Source organism: Aotus nancymaae, unplaced genomic scaffold (genome assembly GCF_030222135.1).
Source record: "Aotus nancymaae isolate 86718 unplaced genomic scaffold, 86718_ANA_hifiasm-v0.15.2.pri h1tg000108l, whole genome shotgun sequence".
NCBI classification, from domain to species: Eukaryota; Metazoa; Chordata; class Mammalia; order Primates; family Aotidae; genus Aotus; species Aotus nancymaae.
In genome coordinates this window covers 37,753,324-37,780,736 of record NW_026988523.1, presented here as the reverse complement: position 1 = coordinate 37,780,736, position 27,413 = coordinate 37,753,324, and the positions used below count along the sequence as shown (strand labels likewise).

The 27,413-nt window shown below is 36.1% G+C and overlaps 1 protein-coding gene across 1 annotated transcript; it reads right to left on the bottom strand.

Moving 5' to 3' along the window:
* Positions 1–125: 125 nt before the first annotated feature.
* On the bottom strand, positions 126–17,120 carry MNDA (myeloid cell nuclear differentiation antigen). The gene is made up of 7 exons (XM_012449738.2): positions 16,893–17,120; positions 7,107–7,391; positions 6,106–6,242; positions 5,414–5,581; positions 3,904–4,320; positions 1,987–2,175; positions 126–440 (listed from the first exon to the last, which is right to left on the bottom strand). Exons 2-7 carry the CDS (start codon positions 7,381–7,383, stop codon positions 405–407), a joined length of 1,224 nt encoding a protein of 407 aa, XP_012305161.2. The 5' UTR covers positions 7,384–7,391; positions 16,893–17,120; the 3' UTR covers positions 126–404.
* Positions 17,121–27,413: the final 10,293 nt, after the last annotated feature.

Genomic DNA, 27,413 nt, shown 5'->3' with positions numbered 1-27,413 from the left:
GTGTTGATAAGGCCCTGTGTGTCTCTCCCCATCTCCTTAATGTGCTTCACAGTGTACAAAGCATTCAGCCTCAAGCAGCTCACTACTGACCTTAAGGGAACAGATACAACACTTTGGGAAAATAATGTCCTTCAAAAAAAGATATTGTATTTTTTACCTTATGAATGTCGTTAAGTGCAAAATGTAATATCTAAAAAAAAAATGCAAGCCTATAAGAAAATTTTAATCCAGAAAGCAACCTAATCTATAACTTAGATATAAATGCCCTTAATATGCTAGAATATATCTACTAAATCCATTATTTAAATGTGTTACTGAACATTTACACAATCACAGTTATTAACAACAATTGTTTTAAGCAGAAGTTGTTTGTTGCATTGCAGCTTGCAGATTTCAGTTAATATTCATTGGTCCTTCTTGTTTTTCTTGGTCTTGATGACCTTTAAAGAGAGATAAGAAAGATAGAGTGAGACCCTAGATCTTGAATTGAAGCTCTGTTTATAGTTCTCCTTTCACCTTCCATATCTTTTCTTCCCATTGGCTACATTCTCCTCCTCTATGAAAGCTCATTAGTCACAAAGTTATGAAGATCTACCTTCAAAAAACTCATTTTCTTTCCATTAACTAATCCCTATTTGTCTTTTTCCTTCCTAAACAGATTTTTGAAATAAACTTCTGTGGTGTCCTGATTAACCAACTGCCCAATTTTTAAAAAGTTTCGATTTGTAACATTTGCAGTCTGGTGGTATACATCTTTTCACATGGATGATTTCAAATGACCACGTTTAATTCCTGAATCTCCAACAATAAGCTCTCTTTAGTAAGGATATGAGTGAACTCCAGCACACTACTTCTAATAGATATCTCTGCCCCATGCCTAATCTCTCTGTAATGCAACTCCATAGATCATCACTGGAGTATTTTTTGCTAAAATGTCAAAGTGATCAGGCATCCTTCAGTGTAATTTTATTTCAATTTTTAATGTATTTTCAACAATGAAGTTCTCATTAATTTACTTTTGAAAAAGACATACTTCTGCTTCTTTTTTGTCTCTGGGCCTTGGCACTCCCCACCTCCCCGGCCTTTTTAAAAATATTTTGGTCCCACAGTCTTCTGCATCTACTGAATTTCATTTGTACAGAACTCATTATGCAGTGTCACACTTCTGGAATTTTCATGTGTCATTTCCTTTGCCTAAAAGTTATCCCAATGTCTTTACCATCCTAAAAAAAATACTATCTACCACAGATCAGTTTATTATGATGTGCCAGACTGTGACACAATTAATATGTATGTATTGCCTCAATGTTTAAAACATCCTGAAGTGGAGACTTCCATTATTTTAGAGGACCAATAAAACTATTTCCCCAATATCAGCCAACTAGTGCTTGTTAAAATCCAAGCTTAAAATCACATCTGTCTTATTCAAAGCCCTTGCTCTTGAGCCAGATGTTCCCTGCACCTACACACATCTTTTTTTTTTTTTTTTTTGAGACGGAGTCTTGCTGTGTCTCCAGGCTGGAGTGCAGTGGCTCACTGCAACTTCCGCCTCCTGGGTTCAAGTGATTCTTCCGCCTCAGCCTCCTGAGTAGCTGGGACTACAGGCACGTGCCACCACACCCGGCTAATTTATTTTTTGTAGTTTTTTTTTTTTAGTAGAGACAGGGTTTCATCATGGTGAGGATGGTCTCGATCTCTTGACCTCGTGATCCGCCCGCCTCGGTCTCCCAAAGTGCTGGGATTACACTACACACATCTTTAAATCAATTAACACAGTATTATATCCTTTCTATAGCTATATGAATGCCTTTACCTTAATATCTTTTTTAAAATCCTCCACTTAGAAATGAGTGCATGGGCATTGTTTAGGTTCTCCTTCCACCCGCTGGACTGTCTGAGTAACACATGAAGAATCTGGGGTTTTCCAAAGCCTAAACAAAATTATTGCCTTTTTAGCAAACTCATTCTCCTCTATCCAGTTCCCACCTTAATGAAACTGTGAATTCCACACATCAGTTTCAGCTTGTAGTCAATTGTTCTCAGTTGAAAGCAGAAGAGTCGAAGCTTATCTCCTTCCTCACATTTGATATTGTGCCATTTTCCATTCCCCACGACATCCATGGTTCCTGTATTATCCTGTATTTCATAGATTGTGTTCTTCTTGTGTACTGTTTTCTGCAAAAGAAGATGAACATCCTGTTTCTGAGAGTATTGTTAGTATCATACACATGAAGAAGAGCCTCATGACAAAGTTAATGCAATGTGCATGACAGCAATGACAGGTACAGATCATACATGTGGCTTGGCCTGCCATCTCACAAGGCCTCTTTTGATTATCTGGCTTTTTTTTAATTTTGCTTTTCCTGCTCAAGGTATTTTTCTTCTTGCAATTGTACAACGAAAAATATTTTCTTCTTTCTCTCCTGCTACCACCTTCAGATCAGCTGAGAGTTAATGGAGCACCTAGATACAGAGGAATCAAAAATTCCTGTAGAACTTCTTGGCTCCTGGTCCTATGGAAAAACAAATGTATGCTTTCCACAATTATTCATTCAGTTGATTATGAGGACTTTCACTTTATTATTATTTTACTTTTTACAAATTTCGATAGCTTTTGGGGTACAAATGGTTTTGGGTTGCATGGATTAATCATATAATGGTGAATTCTGAGATATTAGTGTACCCATCAACCAAATAGTGTATATTGTACCCAATATATAGGTTTGTGTCCCTCACCACCCTCCCAGCTTCCCCCTTCCGAGTCTTGAAAGTTTGTTCTATCACTCTGTATGTTTTTATGTTTTTGTATACTTGCAGCTTAGCTCCCACTTATAAGTGAGCACATACAATATTTGGTTTTCCACTCCTGAGTTACTTCAGGTTATGAGGAATTTTAAAGGAAAAAACTTCTATAACACAATCATTTATTGTTTTTCAGGCTTCCTCATTACTTATCTTTACCAATATCTTGTCGCCTTTGACCTAGCTCCCTCAATTTATAATGTCTCACACACTTAAGCTATTACTCATCAATTCTGTAATTGCATTTCTAAGCAAGATCTCTTAAAAAGAGTGTGAGAAAATGTGGGGGTAAATTTAAGGGGCTATCTTGAAAGACATGTATATAGGGTTATAAAGCAGTCAATCATATAAAATGTGAGTTGAATTCACAGAAATGTGTGATGTTTTAGAGTGGAGAAAGGGATGGAATGCATTATCCTAAATAGCATCTTGAATTTGGACATGAACATATCAATAAAATTCTGTGTCTTTTAATTAACCTTTTTCTCTTTTTTGTAAATAATAGGATGAAATTGCTTTATCTTTTAAGTATCATGGAATTCAATATTTCTCAGTTGTTTAGTGCTATCTTCATAAATAAATGAATACATAAGATAGAAGAGCAACAGCACAAATGTTTAGATTATATGGATAGCTGTTAAATGTATTTGCATTTATGAGCATACCAGCCGATCCACTTGTAACTCCAAATGTATGTCACCACCAGAATTCAACCTTGGTAGCACAATTCATTATTCAAAATAAGTATATCAAAATTCAAAGTAAAATTATGAGTGCCCATTGGAATAGAGCTGAAAGAAATGATGTTATTAGCTTGAGCCTATTGATTTAGACCCTGTATTGTCCTAGCTCATTGTGGCTGACAAGAGATTATTATTGCCAATATTTCTTACTAACTCAAAGTCCTTACATTTATTTTGGTGTAAGAAACTTAATAAGTCAGTTAGTCCTATTGCCTATTTTGTGTGACAACTTCATCACTATCTCTAGTCAATATAAATTGTTGTGTTCCAGTATTCAGACAGTAAGCAATGTCTGGCAAATTAAGACATTTAGTTCCAAGTAATGGTAGAGAAAATTAAAACAAAATTAAGGGATTACCTTTTTTAACACAAACAACCCATACACTATTGTTCCAGATGCTTGCTTATGAAGATGATTGATCTTGGGAGTTTTATTTGCTCCTTTGATAATTCTGTTTGGGACCTCAAAATTTTGATCAATTTCAGACACAGATGATGCTTCATTTATTTCCATTATTCCTTTACATTCAAAATAATCAGATATGGTAATGACCTTCCTCTTCATGAATTTCTCTTTCAAGTCGGTATTGAAGACTTTCACTTGAAAAAACTGAGTCTTACTTGCCACTGTAGCATGAAACATTGTGCTTTTCTCTTTTTCTGGGGACTCATATTTAAATGGCTCTGTTGCTTTCAGTACCATCACTGTCAATGGGCCCTTCTGGAGAACATTTCTTCTTGCATCCACCTGACATAGGGCCTGGGTTTTCTGATTCTGTGTTGGGCAGACACAAGAAAATAAACTTAAAACTTTGAGCAGGAATACAAAGTCACTCTACATGAGTGACTCTGCAGAGCTTTCAACCCAAAAACTTTCACAGATATTTGGAGCTGGGGACTAGAATAGACAGGAATTGCTGGACAGAAAGGAAAGGCACATGAGCTGGTGTAGTTTAGCTAGTGAAAGTTTAAGGAAGCAGACAACAGGCTTGGAAATGAGATCACCCTCATTGACTCAGAATAATCTTCCTGAAGCAAAGCATGATCTTCTGCATGAACAACTTAGAGCAGTAGATGATGAAAGCATTGTTGTGAAGAAACTTTAAAGAAAGATTAGAATATAATAACAAATCCAAATATCTCCTCTACTTACTTAAATTACCAAAGACAATCCAAAAACTGAAAACACCTTGGATAGCATTAAAAACGAAGGACCATGCCCACCACTAATCTCAAACATTAAGAAATTCTAATTATCACTACTGTACTCTGCCATTTTGATGGCCCGATTCCTTTGTTTCTTCCCAAGAAATAGTGCTGTTACAAGTGGAAAGATTTGGCTTGGCCTGGCTCAGCATATAAGTAGTCTCAGGCAGAGGATTTCTGGTTAGAGTTATGCTCTCAAGTATGTAGACAGCATTTCACAGTGGCTAGAATGCTAACAACAACAAAAGGAGAGGTTTGTTTATCTCTAATGTCCTCTCCCCACAGTGGCCTGGTCTATTTGAGTTGTAGCAGAACACTTCTGAAGAGAACATTGCCCGATCTGTAGTAGGAAGTGTGGGAAGCAAAGATGAGCCATGGGCTGTATGTACTAATACTAGGAGCCAAAGTATCTACCTGCACAGACCAGAAATGCTTAGTGGTCTTTCCTGGTGTTTTACACACAGTGATCCCCTGTGGGTAATTGGACTTTACTTAGATGTGGCTTCTCACCAATGTGAACAAGTTACCATAATGTAGAAAACAGTTTTCCCACAGCAAATCAGTAACAGGAAGAGTTATGCGTAAGAGTAACAATAGTAAAGTGGAATGCACTGTTACTGGGTTAAAAAATATTGGAGAAGAGGACCAGGAAGAGTGTGTACCTGAGTAAACGAAGTGTTGGATGGAGCTGACGATGGGGTCTGGGGTGCTGGGGGATGGCCCATAGCTTCAGATGGGCTGGCTCCTGAGGGATGCGGGGGCTGACTCTGCTCCTGGGTCACCTTGTTCCTTTTGACTCCAGTCTTTTCTTTGATAGGAATTTTTCTTTTCTGAAAGCAGTTTAATTTTCCTGTTAATGGGGTTTAGTATCAAAAGAAGCAGAGCAAATTTTCACTAAATCATAGTAAGTTCTATTTATATTGGATGGAATGTCCTTGGAAAATCCAGGGAATTACAACCTCTCACTAGAAGATGTGGAGGATAGATAATATTGGACGTAGATTGTTGCACTACAAAGGAAATGGATGATTTCAACAGATGCATTACTCTTATCACCACCAAGGTGTGATGAGAAGAGCATCAGACTTGGAATGAGAAAATCTAGATTTGTATAAGCATGGGCAAGATATATATCACACATGATTATTATCCCATTTTTATAATGGAGTTAATATACTTATGTCACAGAAATTTTTTTATTACATTTTTATGACACCTAGCTCTTTACCTATTACAAAGATGATCCACAATTACTAATTTGGTAAATCTGTGTTGAGATACTAATGAAGAGCCACATGCCATAGCAGAGAATCTTCTGTGGGACTTTGATCCTGCTCCTCTTTCTCAGGCTTACCTGAGCTACAGGAATCTTCTCTCCTCCCTCAGATGTGAGCGTGTTTCTTGTGGTGGGTGCAGGTGCCGCAGGACCCACTTTTTCCTGTTTTCCTTTTTTCATTGGGGTTATTTCTTTTGCTTTCATTTTCTTAGCAACTGACAAAAGAAAAGGGGCACAATAACCCTAGACTGATCTAGACTGAAATAGCTTATCTAAGACAGCGGAAGCAGTTTCAATACTACCTGCTGTCAGCTCCTGCATGAGAATTCAGATATGCCCGTTACCTCTACTGCATCACCCCAGCCTGGCTGCTAGGAGGCCAACAGCAGCACGTAGGCACAGGCGCTGTCTCATTCTCCTCAGTGCTTTCCTCACTCTTCCCTGCGCAGTGAGAACATGCTTCCTGTCCTCTGAACTCCATGTGCCTCAGTCAACTCTTTCTCAGCCTTGTTCTCCTACCATTTCTTTTAAAGATCTAAGGCTTTCATGATGCTGACAGGTTGGTCATGTGCTGTGCAATATCTGTTCAAATGGCAGAAATATGACGTGAAAGGAGATGTGATCTGAATTGTAATTTGGCAAAGTGCTGATACTGGCTTTTGAATTTTAAAAAAATGCCAGTGATTTATTAAGTGGAAAAAGTCTACACATCTCTTAATAGAACTATTTGCTGTGTAAATTGGTTAAATACAAATATTTCAAATAAACTACATTTTAAAAAGTAGTTGTTTTCATTTTCTGACATTTCTAATTTACTGAAAACCTTGGCTTCTTATTAAATCCCTGTCTTTGGTTTTTTATCCGTACCCCAAATATATTTTTCTAAATATATCAGTCTCTTTTATATGAAACAGAATGCTCTAAATTGCCAACTGGTCAGTCTCTGAGGTGCCAACATTGCCATGACTGCTGAGTTATGACTTGGGAAAAGGATGTGCCAACTATGACCAAGGTGGGTTTCTACTCAAGACTGGGGAGACTCAGGGCAGTGTAGCCATATGCAAGGTTTTTCCTATTACCTTTTGACTTCTCTTTTCGAAGCTCATTAACAACGTTTTTAAGTGGTGGCATATCTCTAGCCAGTTCTATTAGTTTGTCGACACAGGCAACACCTGGGAACTTTTTTACCATCAAATCTAAAATCTGAATTCTGTTGTATTCCTCTTGCATTTTTGAAGTTAGTCCTAAATCACAGGCCAGTAAGGACTTAATTGTTGTAAAATGATAATTATCCATGTTCTCGAATCCTTTCAGCAAAACAATTTTCTTGTATTCATTCACCATTTCTGAAGTCATAGCTTGGCCTGTAAAGTAAAAAGACACACAACATTAAACATTTACGCAGACAATTTTAAAAAATGAGACGTGCTTTTGTGAGTGAGTGGCCAGGCCAAAACGTTGTCCTTGGATGTGTATGAGAAAAAGGAACTAAGTTACCAGATGTGTCACTGTGAACAATGGATCAAAACTTGCTTTATTAGGAAATTGTGAAGTTCTTCCCTTTTAATGTTGATTGCTGAGTTGGGTCAGAGGTGAACGTGGTGAAATGATGTTTGGAAACAGGTAATTGTTGCAGTGTTTACAGTGTGGGTTCTGTGGTGTCAAAGTCCCTGGTTCCTCTTCTGATACTTTACTGGGGCTGGAGCCTACCCCTCAATGCCTGCCTCTTGGTTCCTGACTCTTCCCACACTCACGATGATCGAAATGGTCTAAGTATAAATGGTCTGCAGCTGCTTACCTTATATGAATAACCTTCTGCCACAGCACTACAGTTCCGAGTTGTGGACCAAACTGTAGTTCCTCTTGGCTCTTCTCTAATCAGCTCTCATTAGCGTTTTGTCTCCCTGGGACTTAGGACTTGTTCTCTGTGTCTTATGCATTTCTAAAATTGTCATTTTGCTGTACTCCTATCTGCTTTCTAGTGTGGAATTGCAGCATTTATTTTTTTGCCCATTTTTTTTGTAGTGATTATTTACTTCCAGCTAGTCTTACTTTTACTAAAGGATTTTTGTTAGACAACCAAGTATGTTTCTTTATGGATAGAGGAATACAGTAGAACATCTAAGGTCATGAAAAGAGGCAGGTATGGCTCTTAGTAAAATTATAGAATAAAAGCAGTGTGTATACGAGAGAATTATTTAAAAAATGTATACACATAAGCCCCGGCAAGACACATGTCCATACAGGCCTTAGAGAATGTTTAGATTTCACACTTAGCTGCAGAGTGAAAGTCCTCCCCTGAATGGTGCCAGTTAAGAACAGTTGAGAAGGAGCTGTTTTTGCAAATGTCCAGTTTTCGACCAAAGGTATTCAAACAAACAGGTAAACGTGGTCAATTTAAAAGAAAAAAATGAATCTCCAAAAACTTTCTCTAAATGAACACAGCCCTCAGACTTTCTTGTCAAAGACTAAAACAACATTCTTAAATATAATCAATGAGTTAAAGGAAAATATGCACAGACAACTAAATAAAATTAGGAAATAATTTATAAACAGAATGAGAATATAGCATAAAGACGGAAATTACCAGAAAAACATCCCATAAATTCTGAAGCTGAAAAACACATTGACTGCGTTGTAAAATTCACTAGCGGAGTTTCTCAGCACATGCCAATAGGCAGAAAAATCAGTGAGGTTGAAGACAGGTCATGTGTAATTATCAAGGCTGAGGAACAAAATTTCTAAAAACATTTGAAGGAAAATGAACAGAACTTAAATGACTTATAGTACATCATCAAGTGGGACAATAGATGCATTATGTAAGTCTGAAAAGGTGATGAAAAATAGAAAGGAATAACAAAATTATTTGAGTGAATAAGGACTGAAAACTTTCCAAATTTGAGAAAGGACAAAATGTACAGATACAAGAAATCAAATAAGCTGCAACCATGATAAACTCAAAAAAACTTACACTATGATGCATTATTATCAAATTACCAAAACTCAAAGACAAAAAGAAAATCATTTAAAAAGCAGCAAGAAGAAGGCAACTCATTATATACAAGAAATCTTCAATAAGATTATGGCACATTTGTCAGCAAATTCTTTGTAGACCAGAAGGTACTGGGACAGTACATTTTAAGTGTTTAAAGGAAAGTCTGTCCATCAAAAATACTGTATCTGGGAAACCTGCCAATCATAAATGAGAAAAATTAAGACATTCCCAGATAAACATAAGCTTAAGGATTTCATTACCACTATATCTGCCCTAAAAGAAATACTAAAGGGATTTCTTCAAGCTGAAACACAAGGATGCTAGACATTAACTAAAACTCATACAAAAATAAAAGTTCTCCATGAAAAGTAAATATATACATAAATATAAAAACCTGACTTTTGCTATTTTGATTTGTAATCACTATTATTTTATAAGATTTAAAACATGAAAGCAAAACAATTTATAAATCAATGTTAATTGATACATAATATATAAATGCAATTTGTGACATTAATAACCTAAAATATGTTTGGGGAGCTGTAAAGGAGCAAATATTTGGCATATGATTGAAACTAAGTTGGTGTCAGTTAAAAATAGATTGCTATAACTTTAGAATGGCATATGCAACCTGATGATAACCACAAAGATATCTGTAGGATATACACAAACGGAATAGAAGAAAATAAAAATGTTTTACTACAGAAAATATCAACACAAAGGAGGCATTAAGAGAGGCATGAGAGACAAAAACCTATTAAAACATACAGAAGACAAATAAGAAAGGCAACAGTAAGTTCTCAGTTCTTCCTTATCAATAATTAGTTCAAATGTAAGTGGTTTAAACTTACTAGTCAAAAAGCATATATTAAAATCATATATGTGTGTGTGTGTGTGTGTGTGTATATATATATATGACACAATGAATTTAAAAGCAGGGGATCCAACTACATGTTGCATACAAGAGACTAATTTTAGAGATCTAAGGACAAAGATAGAATAAAAAATATATTCCATTGAAATAGTAAAGAAAAGAGAGAAGAGTTTGCTATACTAGTATCAGATAAAATAAAAACAGTCAAAAACTGTTATAAGAGACAAAGAACATTACATAGTGATAAAAGGGCCAATTCATCTAGAAGATATAACAATAAAAAACATTCATGCACAAAACATCAGAGCTCCTAATATATGAAACAAACATTTACAGAATTGAAGGGAGAAATAGACAACTCTAAAGTAATGGTAAGAGACTTTAATCTTCCGCTTTCAATAATGGATAGAACAACCTGACAGAAGATAAATAAGAAAAAAGAAATATTGACAAACATTATGGACCACTTATAGACCAATTATATCTAACGGATATAGCCAAAACAGTAAAGCCAACAACAGTAGAATACATGTTTTTCACACGAACATATGGAACATTATCCCAAAATATACCACAAATTAGAACATCAGACAAATGTTAATAAATGTTAAATGTTTGAAATCATGCAGAGTGTATTTTTAAATCACAATGGAATAAAACTAGAAATCAACAGAAAGAAAACTAGAAAATTCATGAACGTGAAAATAAACAACATGCTCAATGAAATACAAAGAATCACAAGTCAAATTTGAAGCCTTATTTAGAGAAATTAAATGAAAACACAATATATCATTTCATTAAATGCAGAGAAAATGGTGGTTAGGGTGATTTATAGATTTAAACAACTACATTTACAAAGAAGAAGAATCTCAAATCAACAATCCAACTTTACATCATATGGAACTTGAAAAAGTAACAAACTAAACCCAAAGCCATCAAAAAGAAGGAAAAAAGAAAAATTAGAGATAAAATCAAAATTAGAAAAATAATAAAGAAAATTAATAAAAGCAAGAGTTGGTTCTCAGAAAATATAAATACTGACAGAACTTTAACTGAATTGACATAGATGAAAAAGGAGACTCAAATAATAAAATCGCAAACTGAAAAGGGAACATGACAACAGATTTCACAGAAATAAAAATTATAAAAGAATACTTTGAACAATTATATATAAATAAGTGGGATAACCTAAATGAAATGGATAAATGGATAAATTCTTAGAAACATACAACCCACACGTTTTGAATCATAAAGAAACAGAAAATCTGAACAGTCATACGACTAGTAAGGAGAATGAATCAGAAATCAAAAACCTCTCAAGAAAAGTCCAGACTAAATGGTTTTACTGGTAAATTCTACCAAACATTTAAAGAATAATTAAGACCAACATTCCTCAAAGTCTTTCAAAAAATTGAAAAGAAGTCAAATGGTATTTCTATTTCTAGATCCTTGAGGAATCGCCACACTATTATAGACAATGGTTGAACTAATTTACACTCTGACCAATAGTGTAAAAGCATTCCTATTTCTCCACATCCTCTCCAGCATCTGTTGTCTCCCGATTTTTAAATGATCACCATTTTAACTGGCATGAGATGGTATCTCAAGTGGTTTTGATTTGCATTTCTCTAATGACCAGTGATGATGAGCAGTTTTTCATGTGTTTGTTGGCCGCATGAATGTCTTCTTTTGAAAAGGGTCTGTTCCGCAAAGGACTATAAATCATTCTATTATAAAGACACATGCACACGTATGTTCATCATGGCACTGTTTACAATAGCAAAGACCTGGAACCAACCCAAATGCCCATCAATGAGAGACTGGATAAAGAAAATGTGGCACCATGCAATACTATGCAGCCATAAAAAAGAATGAGTTCATGTCCTTTGCAGGGACATGGATGAATCTGGAAACCATTATTCTCAGCAAATGGACACAACAGAAAACCAAACATCACATGTTCTCACTCATAGGTGGGTGTTGAACAATGAGAACGCATGGACACAGGGAGAGGAACATCACACACTGGGCCTGTTGTGGGGTGGGGAGCTAGGGAAGGGATAGTAGGGGGTGAGGAAATTGGGGAGGGATAACATTGGGAGAAATACCTAATGTAGGTGATGGGGGGATGGAGGCAGCAAACCACCATGGCATGTGTATACCTAAGTAACAATCCTGCAAGATCTGCACATGTACCCCAGAACTTAAAGTATAATTTAAAAAATTGAAAAGAAGAGAACACTTCCAAACTCATTGTATGACCCAGCATTACTCTAATACAAAGCCAGATAGAGGCACTAGAAAAATAAAATTTACTAAACCATACCCCTTATGAATATCGATGCATTTTTTTCAAAATATTAGCAAACATAATTACATAGCACATTACATTTATTTATACATCATCACCATTTACAGTTTATTCCTGGTTTGCAATGATGGTTTACCATACAATAATCAATTAACACTCTTAATGGTAAAAGACTGAAAACATTTCTTTTGTCTTTTTGAGACAGAATCTTGCTCTGATGGCCAGGCTGGAGTGCAGTGGCATGATCTTGGCTCACTGCAACCTCTGCCTCCCAGGTTCAAGCAATTCTCCTGCCTCAGCCTTCAAAGTAGCTGGGATTACAGGCATGTGCCACCATGCCTGGATAATTTTGTGTTTTTAGTAGAGACAGGGTTTCACCATGTTGGCCAGGCTGGTCTTGAACTCCTGACCTCAGTTGATCCACCAGCCTTGGCTTCCCAAAGTGCTAGGATTTGAGAAGGTGTTAGCCACTGCACTTGGCCACATTTCTCTTATTCTTGAAAGATGAGGAAAAATACAAGGATGATCATTTTTTCACTTCTAAAAATCAATTAAGATAATATACCACATTACCAAAATAAAAGATGAAAAAAACACATGATCATTTCAACTGATGCAAAAAATAAAGCGTGTGACAAAATTAAATAGCCTTTTATATTAGAAACACTCAATAAACTAAGAATAGGAGAAAATCACTTCAACATAGTAAAGTCTATATACAAAAACACCATAGCTAACAATATTACATTTTACACCATTGGGAAGAGACTGAAAACACTTCTCTTGCTCCTGAAAGATCAGGAAAAAGACAAGGATGCTTTTTTTTTCCCACTTCTGTTTGAGATACTACTGAAAGTTTAAACCAAACAAACACACAAAAAGGCAAGAAACAGAAAATATAATATATTTAAATAAGAAAGAGAAAAGGTAAATTATCTCTCTTTAAATTTGGTGATGTAATCTTATATGTGAAAAGTCCCAAAGATTCTATGTAAATACTAAAAATTGATAAATCCAGCAATGTTGCAGAAATCAAAAGCAACACACACAAATCAGTTGTGTTTCTATACACTACAATGAACAAAAAGAAAATTAAGGAAACATTTTTTTCCCATATATAATAGCTTAAAGTAGTAAAATACGAATAAACTTAAGGAGGTATATTATACAACATTGTGAAGGAGTTAAAGAGTCATAAATATACATGGGAAGGTATCTGTGTTCAGGTGTTAGAAGACTTAATACTGTTAAGACTTAATACTGTTAAGGTGTCAATACCCAAGGAATTGCATATGCAATGCAATTTGCAATGCAATCTGTAATGCAAAATCCCAGAAGTGTTTTTTACACAAACACAAAAATTTGTCTTAAAATTAATGTAGAATTTAAACAGACTCTAAATAGTCTTTTTTAATCTTTCAAAAGAAGAACATGGAGGTTTCAGACTTCCTGCTTTCAAAACTTATTATAAAAACACAGTAATCAAAACAGTGTGGTACTGGCATAAAGACAGACATAAAGAACAATGGAATATGATAGATAGCATAGAAATAAACCCTGAAAAATGGTTAAGTGATTTTTGACATGGGTGTTATGTTCATTTAATCAGTAAAGAACAATCTTCTCAAAAACACTGTTAGGCAATTAGGATATCTATATATAAAATAATGAAATTGGACCCTTACCAACATCATATACAAAACATAACTCAAAGTAGATCAAATGCATAAAGGTAGGAACTAAAACTACGTAACTCTCAGACGAAAACGAAGGGGAAAGGCTTCATGACATTGTATTTGGCAATGGATTTCTTGGATATGGCACTGATAGCACAGGCAACAACACAACAATAAAAGAGATAAATTAGACTATGACAAAATTAAAATTTTCTATACATCAAAGACACAATTAACAGAGTGAGAAAGGGAACCTAGAGAATGAGAGAAAATATTCATAATTTATATATTTGATGAGTACTTATCCAGAATATACAGCAAACTCCTTCAAATCAACCCCAACAACAACAGAATCCAAATAGTGTGATAAAAATTGATAAAGGACTTGACTATATATTTTTTCATAGGTGCTAACAAATGTCCAATCGGCATGTGTAACTATGCTCAACATCAATAATCTTTATATAAATGCAAGTCAAAACCAAAAAAACACGAGATATAACAATTAAAAACATACATGCACAAAACATCAGAGCTCCTAGGATGAAGTTTTTTGGTACTGCCAAAAAAATAACAGCAGAAAATAACCAGTGTTGGTGAGGATGAGTAGAAAAGGGAAACCTTGTGCCTCATTGGTAGAAATGTAACATGGTTCAGATGCCGTGAAAATAAATGATTCTTACTCTTAAAAATAAAATTACCATATGATTCAGTAATTTCACTTCTTGATATATTCCCAAAATAAGTGAAAGTGGGATCTCAAATAAATGTATGTACATCTATGTTCATTGCAGCATTAATCACAACAGAAAAATGTGAAAGAAATACAAGTATCTGCCAATGGATGAATGAATAAAAAGAAGTATAATTTATTATATATTTCATGGTAAATAGATAATATGGAATATTATTTTACCCTAAGAAGAAAGAATATTCTGACACATGCTACAATACAACATGGATAAACTTTGTGAACATGAAATGAAAAAACCTAGTCACAAAAAGCACATAAATATTGTGCGATTAAACATATATGAAGAGTTAGAGTTTTCAAATTTATAGAGACAGAAGGTAGCATGATGTTTGCCAGGGTCTGGAGGAAAGGGGAATGGTGAAATTATTGGTTAACGGATTTTGAGTTTTAGTTTTGCAAGATGCAAAAGCCTTCTGGAGGTTGGTTGCACAACAATATGAATGTATTTAATACTACTGAACTGTACACTTGAAAATGTTTAAGATGACACATTTTATATTACGTTTCTTAATACAATTAAAGAAAATAATTATTATATTCAAAGCTTTAGAAGTTTGGCAGTGAAAATATCCATACCTACAGCTCTTTGTGAAGAACTACTTACTATGAAAAGAAATCTAAGAAATGCTGGAGGCCAAAAGGGAAGTAAGAGTAAAGAAATAATTAGCGTTCTTACTATCTTAAAAATAAATAAAGCCAGAATCAAAGAGAAGAAAACAGGAAATATATGAACATACTCTTACAGTTGGAGTTGTATGTTTGGGGCACCAGAAGATATGAGAGTCTGTTAAGGGGTTTGTCTTTAAGGAAAATAAAGATTTTTTAAAAATAAGAAACTTGGCAAGAAAGAAGAAGAAAGCACAGAATAAGTGCTATAAATTGAAACAAAGTAAGATGGCAAAGCTGATATATACCTTTATAGAATGTACATATCTGGACTAAACTCATCAACTAAGAGGAAACATTTTCAATTTGTATTAAAAATAAATCCAGTCATATGTTGTGGACAAAATACAAATAAACTATAAGGTCACTTAAGTTTGAGAAACAGCTAGAAAAAGTTGTATTTCAAACTCTAACTTAAAGAAAGACCTTTAAGGAAAAATAGTGTAGTTTAAAATAGGCTTTAGTCAATAAGTATCAGTGCATAGTTTCACTACGTAATGGTAAAGTATGCAACTTGTAAAAAGATATAATATATTAAATTATGTAATATATATAATCTGTTATTGCTCTATAAGGCAGCATATAGAACATTTTCCTTCTCTTTAAACACACACATAACATGTATACTTAGATATGCATATTCTATGTAAAAATGTATGGTAGAAATCAAAAGAACTATAATGAGAAATTAACAAAATCACCATTAGAGCTGGAGATTTCACCATCTCTCTCCCTCAGTTACTGAAATAACAAGGTAAAAAAATAGCTTAGATTTAGATTTTTCAAACATAATTAACAAGCTTAATTAAGAAACTTTATCTAACTTAAATAGGATTTGGAATCCAACATTTATAAATTCTTCTCAAGCATGCATTAAATAATTAGAAAACATTCATCAGTTACTAAGCCACAAAAAGTCAAAATGTATCCCCAAGTAGGTAATATATAATTGATTCTCCCTGTCTTTTTATTATACCTTGAAAAAAGTTATCTGTAACTGAGTAAAGCATAGACCATTGGAAAAAGAAAAATACTTCTTCTTAAACTTGTTATAAAATGAAGCATAAAATAAAACCAATTCATGAAAAAGTAGAGATTATTTTTGAGTAAACGCTTGTAAAATTGAGAAATTATCTAACATGTGCCACATGTCCCTGCTCTCTAAAATTGAGATAAAGTCATATAAGAGAGATTTATGTCCTGGTTTGTTTTTTACTAAATTCTACTTCATAATAATTTTCTCACAGGACTGTCTTGTCTTTTAACTTAGGCTCAAACCCAGTCACCGAGTTTCCTACTCATCCTCCAGCCAAGAAAACCAAGTATCTCTTCTAAAGATCAATTTATGTCAATAGACATCTGAGAGTTAATTTTAAAATTTGCTGTAGACAAGATACATTTTTTGGTTCATACTCCAGGTGTGGTGGAATAAAAGATACCTATTTTCTACCTAGACAGGTAAAGGATTCAATTCTCAGTTTTCTGAATATGATTGATACAATTCTTTCATAATTAATTCTCCACTGTAATGGTGTGTTTACCAACTGAGTACCCAGATCTTTCTCTAAAGAACTTCCCAGAAATCTCACCTTAATGGATAGTTCTTCCAAAATAGTCTTCAGAAATTCTGGAGTCACTATCTTGTTTAGGACAGAATCACTGTCTGTAAAGCTCTGGAAAGATTAAACTGCAGACTATTATAATCTTGTAAAGGGCTGAGAAAATGAAAGCTAACAAGGAAAAACAGCACTTGTTAGAGCCACTCAAAATCTTGATTGTAGATGGCCTTCTCACACTGTACTAACTCCTAACTAGAAAGAAGTTATGTAATCATGAAACAATTTCGAGGCCACGCCTGTCAACCTTTGTAGCTTTCTATTTCAGATGTTAAGAGAAACTGGACAGTTCCTCTTTGCAAAACGTAATCTCAGTCACAAGGAGAAATGATAGCAAACAGTGCTGCTTTGCTTTTTTGACTTACAAATACTTGCTGAAAGGAGTTTCAAACTCAAAACTTTCTTACAAAGCTAACTTACGTATAGGTCATTAGAAACTGGTAGCCCCTTGAATAAGGATCTTAATGTCAAGTGGGAAAGGCGAAACACCAAGGTTTCTCCCTCCTTTCCCATTCACAGAGTGGCAGAAGCAGGAGATCTTGTAGAGATGTCTATTGCTACCAGAACTTGACTTCATCTCTTGGTTAGGAGCGGGTCTACTATAAAATTGTTTTTGTTTAAATAGTACCTACATATTCACTTGGTTATTGATAACTGATACACCTGAAGCTTGACAAAGGCAGAAAGTCATTATGAATATATAAATCCTTCCTCAAATAATTTGAAAGAGTTTCATACTAGCTGCTCTCTTGAGTATAACTGAGCTGCCTTAACTTGATGATTAAATTCATGATCACTCATGCTTTCTTCATTATTTATGGATAGTCAGTTTATATCATGATTGAAACCTTGAAAGTTCTGGAAGAGCACTAAACCTCTGGAATGATAGGGGGCCTGATAAACCCTTTGTGCTGCAATGTTTTTTATTTTTTTCTGTAAAGAACAGTGGGTGCACTACAAAGTATCATAACCCTAATTGTCAAATGAATGGTACCAATTAGTAGACAGTGCAGTGATTACCAACTAGCTGATCTGTAAGCAAAACGTGGTCATGACTGGACAAGGATCCCCAAAACAGCTAATAGGGGAAAATGATCCAAGGCCATCTGAGGGAAGAATAAAGCTGATTGTCTTAATCCAAATCTGCAACATAGAGAGTTAAAGTTTGGATTTGGAAACTGTCCGAATAACCCCACTAAGGCAGGAGTAAATCAGAAAAAGCCAAGAGGATCTAGAATGACAGCCACTAACACATGTGGGTGTTCATTGTTTCAGTTTCTCACTTATGCTGATGTTTTGAGCAGGTCTTAAGGTAAAGGGTAAAGAGAAATACAAGGAAAACTCATTGGGAGCCCCACTTCAGTGTTTGGGAAGCAAAGGACCTCATGACAGGAGTTGCCATGTTTCGGGACAGCTTTCTGCACTGGTTTGACTCTGTGTTCCCACCCAAATCCCATCTTGTAGCTCCCATAATTCCTACTTTTTGTAGGAGGGACCTGGTGAGAGATGATTGAATTATGAGGGCAGATCTTTCCCATGCTGTTCTCATGACAGTGAATGGGTCTCTTGAGATCTAATAGTTTTGAAAAATGGGAGTTTCCCTGCACAAGCTCTCTCTTTGCCTGCTGCCATCCGCTTAAGATGTGGCTTGCACCTTCTTGCCTTCCATCATGATTGTGAGGCCTCCCCAGCCATGTGGAACTGTAAGTCCAATAAGCCTCTTTCTTTTGTGAAATGCCCTGTCTTGGGTATGTCTTTATCAGCAGCATTAAAACAGACTAATATAGTAAATTGGTACCAGGAATAGGGCACTGCTGAAAAGATACCTAAAAATGTGGAAGCAACTTTGGAACTGGGTAACAGGTAGAGGTTGGAACAGTTTGGAAGGTTCAGAAGAAGACAAGAAAACATGAGGAAGTTTGGAACTTCCTAGAATCTTATTGAGTGGCTTTGACAAAAATGCTGATAGAGATATAACAATAAGATCCAGGCTGAGGTGGTCTCAGATGGAGATGAGAGACTTGTTGGGAACTGGAGCAAAGGTTACTCTGTGACTCTTGTTATGTTTTAGCAAAGAGACTGGTGGCATTTTGCCCCTCCCTTAGAGATTTTTGTCTTTGAGCTTGAGAGAGATGATTTAGGGTGTTTGATGGAAGAAATTTCAAAGCAGGGAAGCATTCAGGAGGTGACTTTAAAAAAATTTGTCGTAATAGAGGGGATCTTTATCAATCTGATGAAGGACATCTACAAGAAACCTATAGCTAACATCATACTAAATAATGAGAAATCCCAAGCTTTCCTATCAAGATGAGGAACAAGGCAAGGATGTTCCCTCTCACCACTCCATTTCAACATTGTACTGGAAGTTCCAGTAAAGGCAATATGACAAGAAAAGGAAATAAAAAGCTGTATAGATTGAGAAAAAAGAAATAAAACCATCTTTTTTCACAGATATCATAATTATTTATGTAGAAAAACCAAAAGAATCAACAACAAAAACAACAAGAGAAAAACTCTTGGAACTAAGAAATGATTATAGCAAGACTGCAGGATACACGGTTAATATATGAAATTTCATTCCTAAACACTAGGAATGAACAAGTAGAATTTGAAATTAAAAACACAGTAGCATTTCTGTTAGCATAAAGAAAAATGAAGTAGGTACAAATCTAACAAAATATATTCAATATCTATGTAAGGAAAACTGTAAAACTCTCATAAAAGAACCATAAAAATACTAAATAAAAGTAGAGGTATTTTATGTTCATGGGAAGTAAGACTCAATATTGATTGTCAAGATGTCAGTTCTTTCCAACTTGATTTATAGATTCAATGCAATCCCAATTAAATCCTAGTAAGATATTTTGTGCATATCAACATTTTTCCCACATTTTTATTGTATGTATTTAAAAAGTGCAACATATTTCGTATATTTATATATACTGAAATGATTATTATAGTGATGCAATTAACATATCCATCTTCTCACAAAGTTACCTTTTTCATTTTATAACATAAGCACCAACAATCTAATCTTTTTGCAAAAATCTTAAGTCTAGTACAATATTATTAACTGTAGTCCTTATGCTGCATTATGGATCTCTAGAATTATTCATACTACATATCTGCCACTCCATATAAAGTTTAGAATCAATCTGTTGATAGCATAAGTATATTAAATAGCATTTGACATCATTATTAATGAAATGCAAATTAAAACCTCACATCTGTATCACCTCACATCTGTTGGGATGGCTATTATCAAAGAGATAAGAGACAAGTATTAGTGAGGATGTGGAGAAAAGGAAACCCCTGTACACTGTAGACAGAAATGTAGATTGTACAGCCACATTAGTATAGAGATTCCTAAAGAAATTAAAAATAAAACTCATGGAAGAAGTAATTAATAAAGTTGGGTTTTATTAAAATTAAAAATTTCTCCATAATCCTAACACTTTGTGAGGTCAGGGAGGTGTGGATCACTTAAGGTCAGGAGTTCAAGACCAACCTGGCTAATATGGTGAAACCCCATTTCTACTAAAAACACAAAATTTATCTGGGAGTAGTGACACATGCCTGTAGTCCCAGCTATTCAAGAGGCTGAGGCAGGAGAATTGCTTGAACCCAGGAGGTGGAGGTTGCAGTGAGCCGAGATCATGCCACTGCACTCCAGCCTAGACAACAGAGTGAGACTCCATCTCAAAAAAAAAAAAAAATTCTACTCTGCAAAAGACATTTTAAAGAGAATAAAAAGACAAACCACAGATTGAAAAAAAATATTTGCAAAAGATGTATCTGATAAAAGACTGTAGTGGGTACAAATCTAACAAAATATATTCAGTATCTACGTAAGGAAAACTATAAAACTCTCATGAAAGAAACATAAAAATACCAAAATAAAAGGAGAGGTATTTTACATTCATGGGAAGTAAGACTCAATATTGATTGTTAAGATGTCAGTTCTTCCCAACTTGATTTATAGATTCACAAATATATAAGAACTATTAAAACTTAAGAATAAGAAAATCCACAACCTGATTTTTAAAAATCAGGAAAAGATCTAAACATATACTTCACCAAAGAAGATATGTATATGAGAAATAAGCATATGAAAAGATGCTCAACATCATATGTTCACAGGGAATTGCAGATGAACAATAACGAGATACCACTACACATTTATTAGAGTAGCTAAAATCCAAACCCTGACAATACCAAATGCTGGTGAGGATGTGGAGCAACAGAACTCTTATCAATCGCTGGTGGAATTGCAAAATGGTACAGCTATGACAATTTCTTAGAAGACTAAAAATACTCATACATTCCAGCACTTGTTCTCCTTGGTATTTACCTAAAGGAGTTGAAAACTTATGTCCACACAAGAAGGCTTCAGACACGATTATAGTATCTTTACTCAACATTCAGAAGCAACCAAATGTCCTTCAGTAGGTGAGTGGATCAATAAACGGTGGTATATCCAGACAGTGGAATATTATTCAACCCTAGAAGAAATGCGACGTTAAGACTTGAGAAGATATGCAGGAACCCTAAATGTGTATAATTAAATGAAAAAACTAATCTGAAAAGGCTACCTACTGTACAATTCTAAAATGTCAAAAGTATAGAGAGAGTAAAATCAGTGGTTGCCATTTGGTTGTGAGAAGAAAAGGAGTAAATGGAGAACAGTTTTTAGGGCAGTGGTGTATGATACTCTACTGGTGGATACATGTCATTTTGCACTTGTCTAAATGTTTTGAATGCACAATACTAAGAGTGAGCCCTAATATAAATTGCAGAATGTGTCAATGTTGGACACGTTCACTGATTGTAACAAACGTACCTCTCTGGTGGGGGATGTTGATGATGAGGGAGGTAGTACATGTGTGGGGTGAGGGGCATATGGAAACTGTGATTTCCATTTAATTTTGTTGTAAATCTAAAACTGCTCTAAAAAATAAAGTATATTAAACAAAAAAGAAGGTATTATGGAATTTAAAGATAACAAAATTTCTTTGTCATAAAACATCCAGGAAGGGGAGAGCTTGTAAGCAGCCCTGTCAATGAGATCAAAAGTGATTGCCCTGAGATAGGATTTTAGTAGTCTGGCTACTGCTAAAAGAAGACAAGAACTTGTATTAATTGAACTTCTTCTCTACATCAGACTTTAATCACCGTTCTTTTTCATATCCCCTGACTCTTCCCAATAACTTCTCAAGGTTGGTATGCGTTAAGTTGAAACGTTTTATATTTCTGGGTTTTCTTTCTAGCCATGGCCAAAAGAGCACCATGGTCTGTGTTGGAAGTGAAGTTTATATCCTCAAAGAGAACTGAGTCTAGGTCAGTTTCAGAAGTGACTTTGACCACTTTTAAGCAGTCTAGTCAATAAGTAATTGCAGGACTGCTGAAGGGGCACTCTTATTCCACACAAATAAAAACTGGGATTTTGGTCCTTTGCTGAACTTCTGAACAGAATGATACACTTATGGATTCAGGAGTCTTTGTGTTCTCTTAAGTTTGATATGTGTAACTATGATGCGAACAATGATAGGAATCAACAAATTTTTTAAGCACCTACTACACACCAACTTAAATTATCTTTCTTAATTCTTTCAGCAACCTTACAATTAGTATTATTTTCAGTTTTGCAAATGAGGCAAAAAGGGTTAGCTAAATTGCACTACAATTTACAATGATGATTTATGGAATTAGAATTAAAACTCAGTTTTCTGACTGTGTGTTCTATTATGACCAACATTGAAAATTGCGTTTGTGGTCTTATCTTTTAGTAGTGTCTGAGAGTGAGTCATGAGAAACAGCACTATGTGTATGTGGATGGGTTTGCAGACAACCAGAGATGTGCAGACAGGCAGATGAGCTGTTTTTTTTTTTTTTTTTAAAAAAAAGGAAATGACAGTTTAAAAAATGCTCTGAAAGAACATACAAGTATGGTCACATCTTTTTTTATTTTGAACTCCCATGGTATACATTCCTCTTTTTGTGTGTTAGATTGCTTTGATGTATTTTAAAGAAGGAGTCAAGCAATTAACTTGATCTGCTTTCTCTTGATGCTTTTACCCTGGTTTCAAAATGAAAAACACCATTTATCATAGTTCAAAAAAACTTTAAAATGTATGAAGCTCAAGGAATGTGTGTGACCCACTTTGTGCAAGAGTTAGTTAGTAGCAAAGCCTGGATTAAAAGCCAGGTCTCCTGACTCCTAATCTACATCTCCACAGTGACTCCTATGAATGTAGGAAACATTTCCCTTCTGTATGGTTCAGGCAAAGTCTCCTAATCAGGCCTGGGGAAGGGACTCCTAGTTGGACTGTATTCTAGAGCTGTTTCTTTGACATCCTGATCTACACTCCCATGTTCCCAATTAGCATTAATTGAGGGAGAAAGAGGAGAAAACTGAAGCCTGCGCAAAGCTCCCTGTTCCACAACTCATGGAAGGGGTGGTCTCTGTAGAGAATATGTTGATAGTTACAGAAGTTGAGGCTGTGAATCATTCCATGGCACCAGTTCCCTCCTGGGAACTATTTCCTTGCTTCTCTCCCTGGCTTCCCCAGCTCAATTAAGCAGCTTGTTTGCTTTCTCATTAGCAAAACTTGTTAGCACTTTGTTCTATTCCCCTGAGTTGCTTAGGAAAAAAGTTTTGCGGGAGGATTTACTTCACTGGATAGGTCTGGCTCTCATGTTCTCTATGAGATACTGAGGTACCCAGGTCCTCCAAACAGGCCATGTGTAACAGTGGCAGTTCAGCAGTGGGTCCAAGGCTCCACTTGTGTGGCCAAAGGGGAGAGGAAGCAAAAAATCTAGACTGGCTAAGGATAGGGAAGTTCAATGCAACTGCCTCAGATCTAGCTGATGAGGAAATATTTAAGACCTGTTTTGCACACATTGCTCAAAGATTCCCAGGTGCATTGCATATTGTTGGGCCTCTGAGCAGAGGTTCCTGTGCCTCCTTCTCTCTCCTCTCAATGCACAGAACTTCTACAGACCCTACACATTGCTACAGCTTTTCAGAGCTCATCAAGAACTTTCATATCTCAGTAGTGCCTCACCAGTCAGGCAAGCTCCTACTTCCTGAGCGTGAGCTTCCTCTGTTCCTGGCTTACCCGGAACAGAGACTGACTACATTAGTAGGGAGATTTATAGCCCACATATTTCAGGTGAAGTGGAATCTTGGCTTAAGGCAGAAGCTCAATAAGAACGTGTAAATACTCAAGCACCTGGATTTCTTTTTACTCAAGGAGAGAGTCTTCCAATCTTGAGGTTAAAATATTTTCTACAGTAAAACTCTCCAAACAAAATTCATCTTTTCCTGCTGTTTAAATAATTCCAGCTCTCTCAGGAAATTTTTCAAGTTGATATGAGGAGACTCAATGGTTTCCTCTATATTGATGTGATCTATGTGAAAATGCTTTACAGTGAATGTTCTGATATCCAATTTAATTTTGCTATTATCTTGTGTGGGTTTTTTCCCCCTCTGATTCCTAAATATCAAACCACATTTGTATCTACAAATGATGCAAATATAATCTCCAGTGGATCAGTGCTTCAATCTGTTATTTATACAGCCTCTACATCCATCCAGTACATGCTTAGGGATTGTGTTCAGTTGAGGTCAGAGTCCATGTACTGATCATAAGGCTTTTATGAAGATGATGCTGATAGTGATGAAAATGAAAGTGATGATGAAAACATAAATAAACATATGTAAATGCCACATATAAAAACAATATGGTGGTTGTATACACAATGATAGCAATACTGGTTGTGGTGGTTTAGAGCACTACTTGGCACATCGTGAGTATTTGACAATGATTAAATCAATGAATAAATGATAGAGGAGATGGTGAGGGTAGCGGTGATGGTGATTGTTGTGGATACAGAGATAGTCAGAGCAGAAGTGATGGCACTGTGGATCTTTCTCACACTCTGGTAAGGTTAATAATGGAAAAACACTTTTGCAGGGATATGGACCGAGCTGGAGGGCATTATCCTCAGCAAATTAATGCAGGAACAGAAAACCAAATACTGCATGCTTTCACTTATAAGTGGGAGCTAAATGTTGAGAACACATGGACACACAGAGAGGAGCAACATGCACTGGAGCCTATTGGAGGGTGGAGAGTGGGAAGAGGGAGAGGATCAGAAAAAGCAACTGGAGCCCGGCACAGTGGCTCACGCCTGTAATCCCAGCACTTTGGGAGGCCGAGGCGGACGGATCACCTGATCAGGAGTTCATGACCAGCCTGACCAACATGGTGAAACCCCATCTCTACTAAAGACACAAAAATTAGCTGTGCATGGTGGCAGGCGCCTGTAATCTCAGTTGCTTGGGAGGCTGAGACAGGAGAATTGCTTGATGTTGGGAGGCAGAGGTTGCAGTGAGCCGAGATTGTGCCATTGCACCCCAGCCTGGGCAACAAAGAGTAAAATTCCATCTCAAAAAAAAAAAAAAAGAAAAGAAAGAAAAAAGAAGGAAAAAAAATAAAAAGAAAAAATAAGTAATGTGTACTAGGCTTAATACCTGGGTGATAAAATAATCTGTACAACAAAACCCCACGACACAAGTTTACCTATGTAATAAACCTGCACAGGCACCACACATGTATCAAACCTGCACATGGACTGCACGTGTATTAAAATGAAAGTATAACACGTAAGTTAAATAAATGGACAAACAGATTACTTCCTCCTTTCTGGTCATTTGGCTGATCTTATTAGAATGGAGAGGAGATGCAGCTGATTGAGAGGTCTTTTTGCAAAGTAATTTTTAAGAAGATTAAACTCATTTTTCGAGTGATCAAGGTGTTGTTCTCCATGTAGGCACAAGAATATATGAGTTGGATTTGTCTCTTTTTATTAAAGTCTATGTGGGACTTGCAAAACTTCTAGTGGCCCAGAGGAGGCAATGCCCCTGGGATTGGATTCTAAAGTCCACAGTGAGGTTTGCAGAATTGAGAAAAGTCATTTGAGAAATAGAGCTGCCCTGCTGCACTTCCTTTTGCACAACTTCTTGCCCTAGAGAAGTCCTTACCGAAAGCTTTACACACTTGGCAACTCCAGGGAACGTACAGCCAGGAGCCCCTGGGAGGCCTGCATTTCCAGGAATATGAAATATAAGTAGGGGGGTGTCTCGGGGTAGAAAGGACGCCGAGGAGAATGCTGTAAGTTCTAATGTCATCAAAACCATCAGGTAATGGGCAGGAGTGGTGCCGAAAAGATGAGAGTAGTCAGACAAGTAGATGAAGGCTTTGAACGTATTTGAAAGAGGCTTTGAATGAGGCTTATTAGGGTGTGGGAGGAAAACTCAAGTGACATCGATGTTGATTCCCTTCAAAACCCATAATCATTTTCCAATAACTTTACGGAAACATATGTTATCTGTGTTGTAAGAGTCTTAGGAAACAAACTCAGGCTTTTTTTTTTTTTTTTTTTTTTTTTTTAGAAGAGGAAGCTGAGGTTAAGTAAAAAGTTGCTCAACCTGATGTCCATTGCCCCTGAGTGGCAATCAAATCCCTCACTTCAGAAGAGGCTCTGCCGGGCGTGGTGGCTCTCGCCTATAATCCCAGCACTTTGGGAGGTCGAGGTGGGCGGATCACGAGGTCAAGAGATCGAGACCATCCTGGCCAACACGGTGAAACCCCGTCTCTACTAAAAATACAAAAATTAGCTGGGCATGGTGGCACGTGCCTGTAGTCCCAGCTACTCGGGAGGTTGAGGCGGAAGAATCGCTTGAACCCAGGAGGCGGAGGTTGCAGTAAGCCGAGATTGTGACACTGCACCACTCTAGCCTGGCAACAGAGCAAGACTCCATCTCAAACAAAAAAAAAAAAAAGAAAAGAAAAGAAAAGAAAAGAAAAGAAAAGAAAAGTCTCTCCCTTTTATACCAGATTGCTGGCTTCTTGGCTTCCTCTTGACTTCATGGTTTTTCCTTTTTGAGAATTCCTAGCACATATCCTTTGGGGATCATGTTTTCACCCAGCACAGTGTATCCACTGGGTGAATTATCATCAGGCACCATGGGCCTAGGAGTTCACAGTTTTCAAAGATTCTGCATTTCTTTCATTTTCCAGTTTTTCTTCTTCTAGTCCCTACCAGGATAGTCTAAACACTTCAGAGGGGTTTCCTGAAAGAAGCTTCAACATTCACTTTTGAGAGATGACTTTTCTCCCTTCTCCACAGCCCAATACTGTTGGTTATTTTATCATTGGAAATTATGGAGGGATAGCAATAGGAATTTTCTAGCTCTCTTATTATTTGATGATGGAGCAGGGGAGAAAATCACTGAGTCACTGGAGAACTGTATTATAACATAGAAAGGGTTTAAACTGGGACTAGGAGCCCTGGTTTCTAGTCCCAGCCCTGTTACCAACAGACTAGGATATGGGGACAACCATATCTGCTTTTGGGGTTTCAGTTCCTCTAGTGTAAAGTGAGGAACATTGATTAGATAATGTCTCAAGTTCCTTTCAAGTGCTCAGA

Excerpts from the sequence above, each read along its gene's own strand:
- MNDA (XM_012449738.2), bottom strand. The coding sequence starts at position 7,383 with ATGACTTCAGAAATGGTGAATGAATACAAGAAAATTGTTTTGCTGAAA. Across the intron at positions 6,243-7,106 it reads TCGAAAAGAGAAGTCAAAAG|TTGCTAAGAAAATGAAAGCA; the intron begins GTAATAGGAAAA and ends TTCTTTTGTCAG. Across the intron at positions 2,176-3,903 it reads GGTTGTTTGTGTTAAAAAAG|AAAACAGTACACAAGAAGAA; the intron begins GTAATCCCTTAA and ends CTTCTTTTGCAG.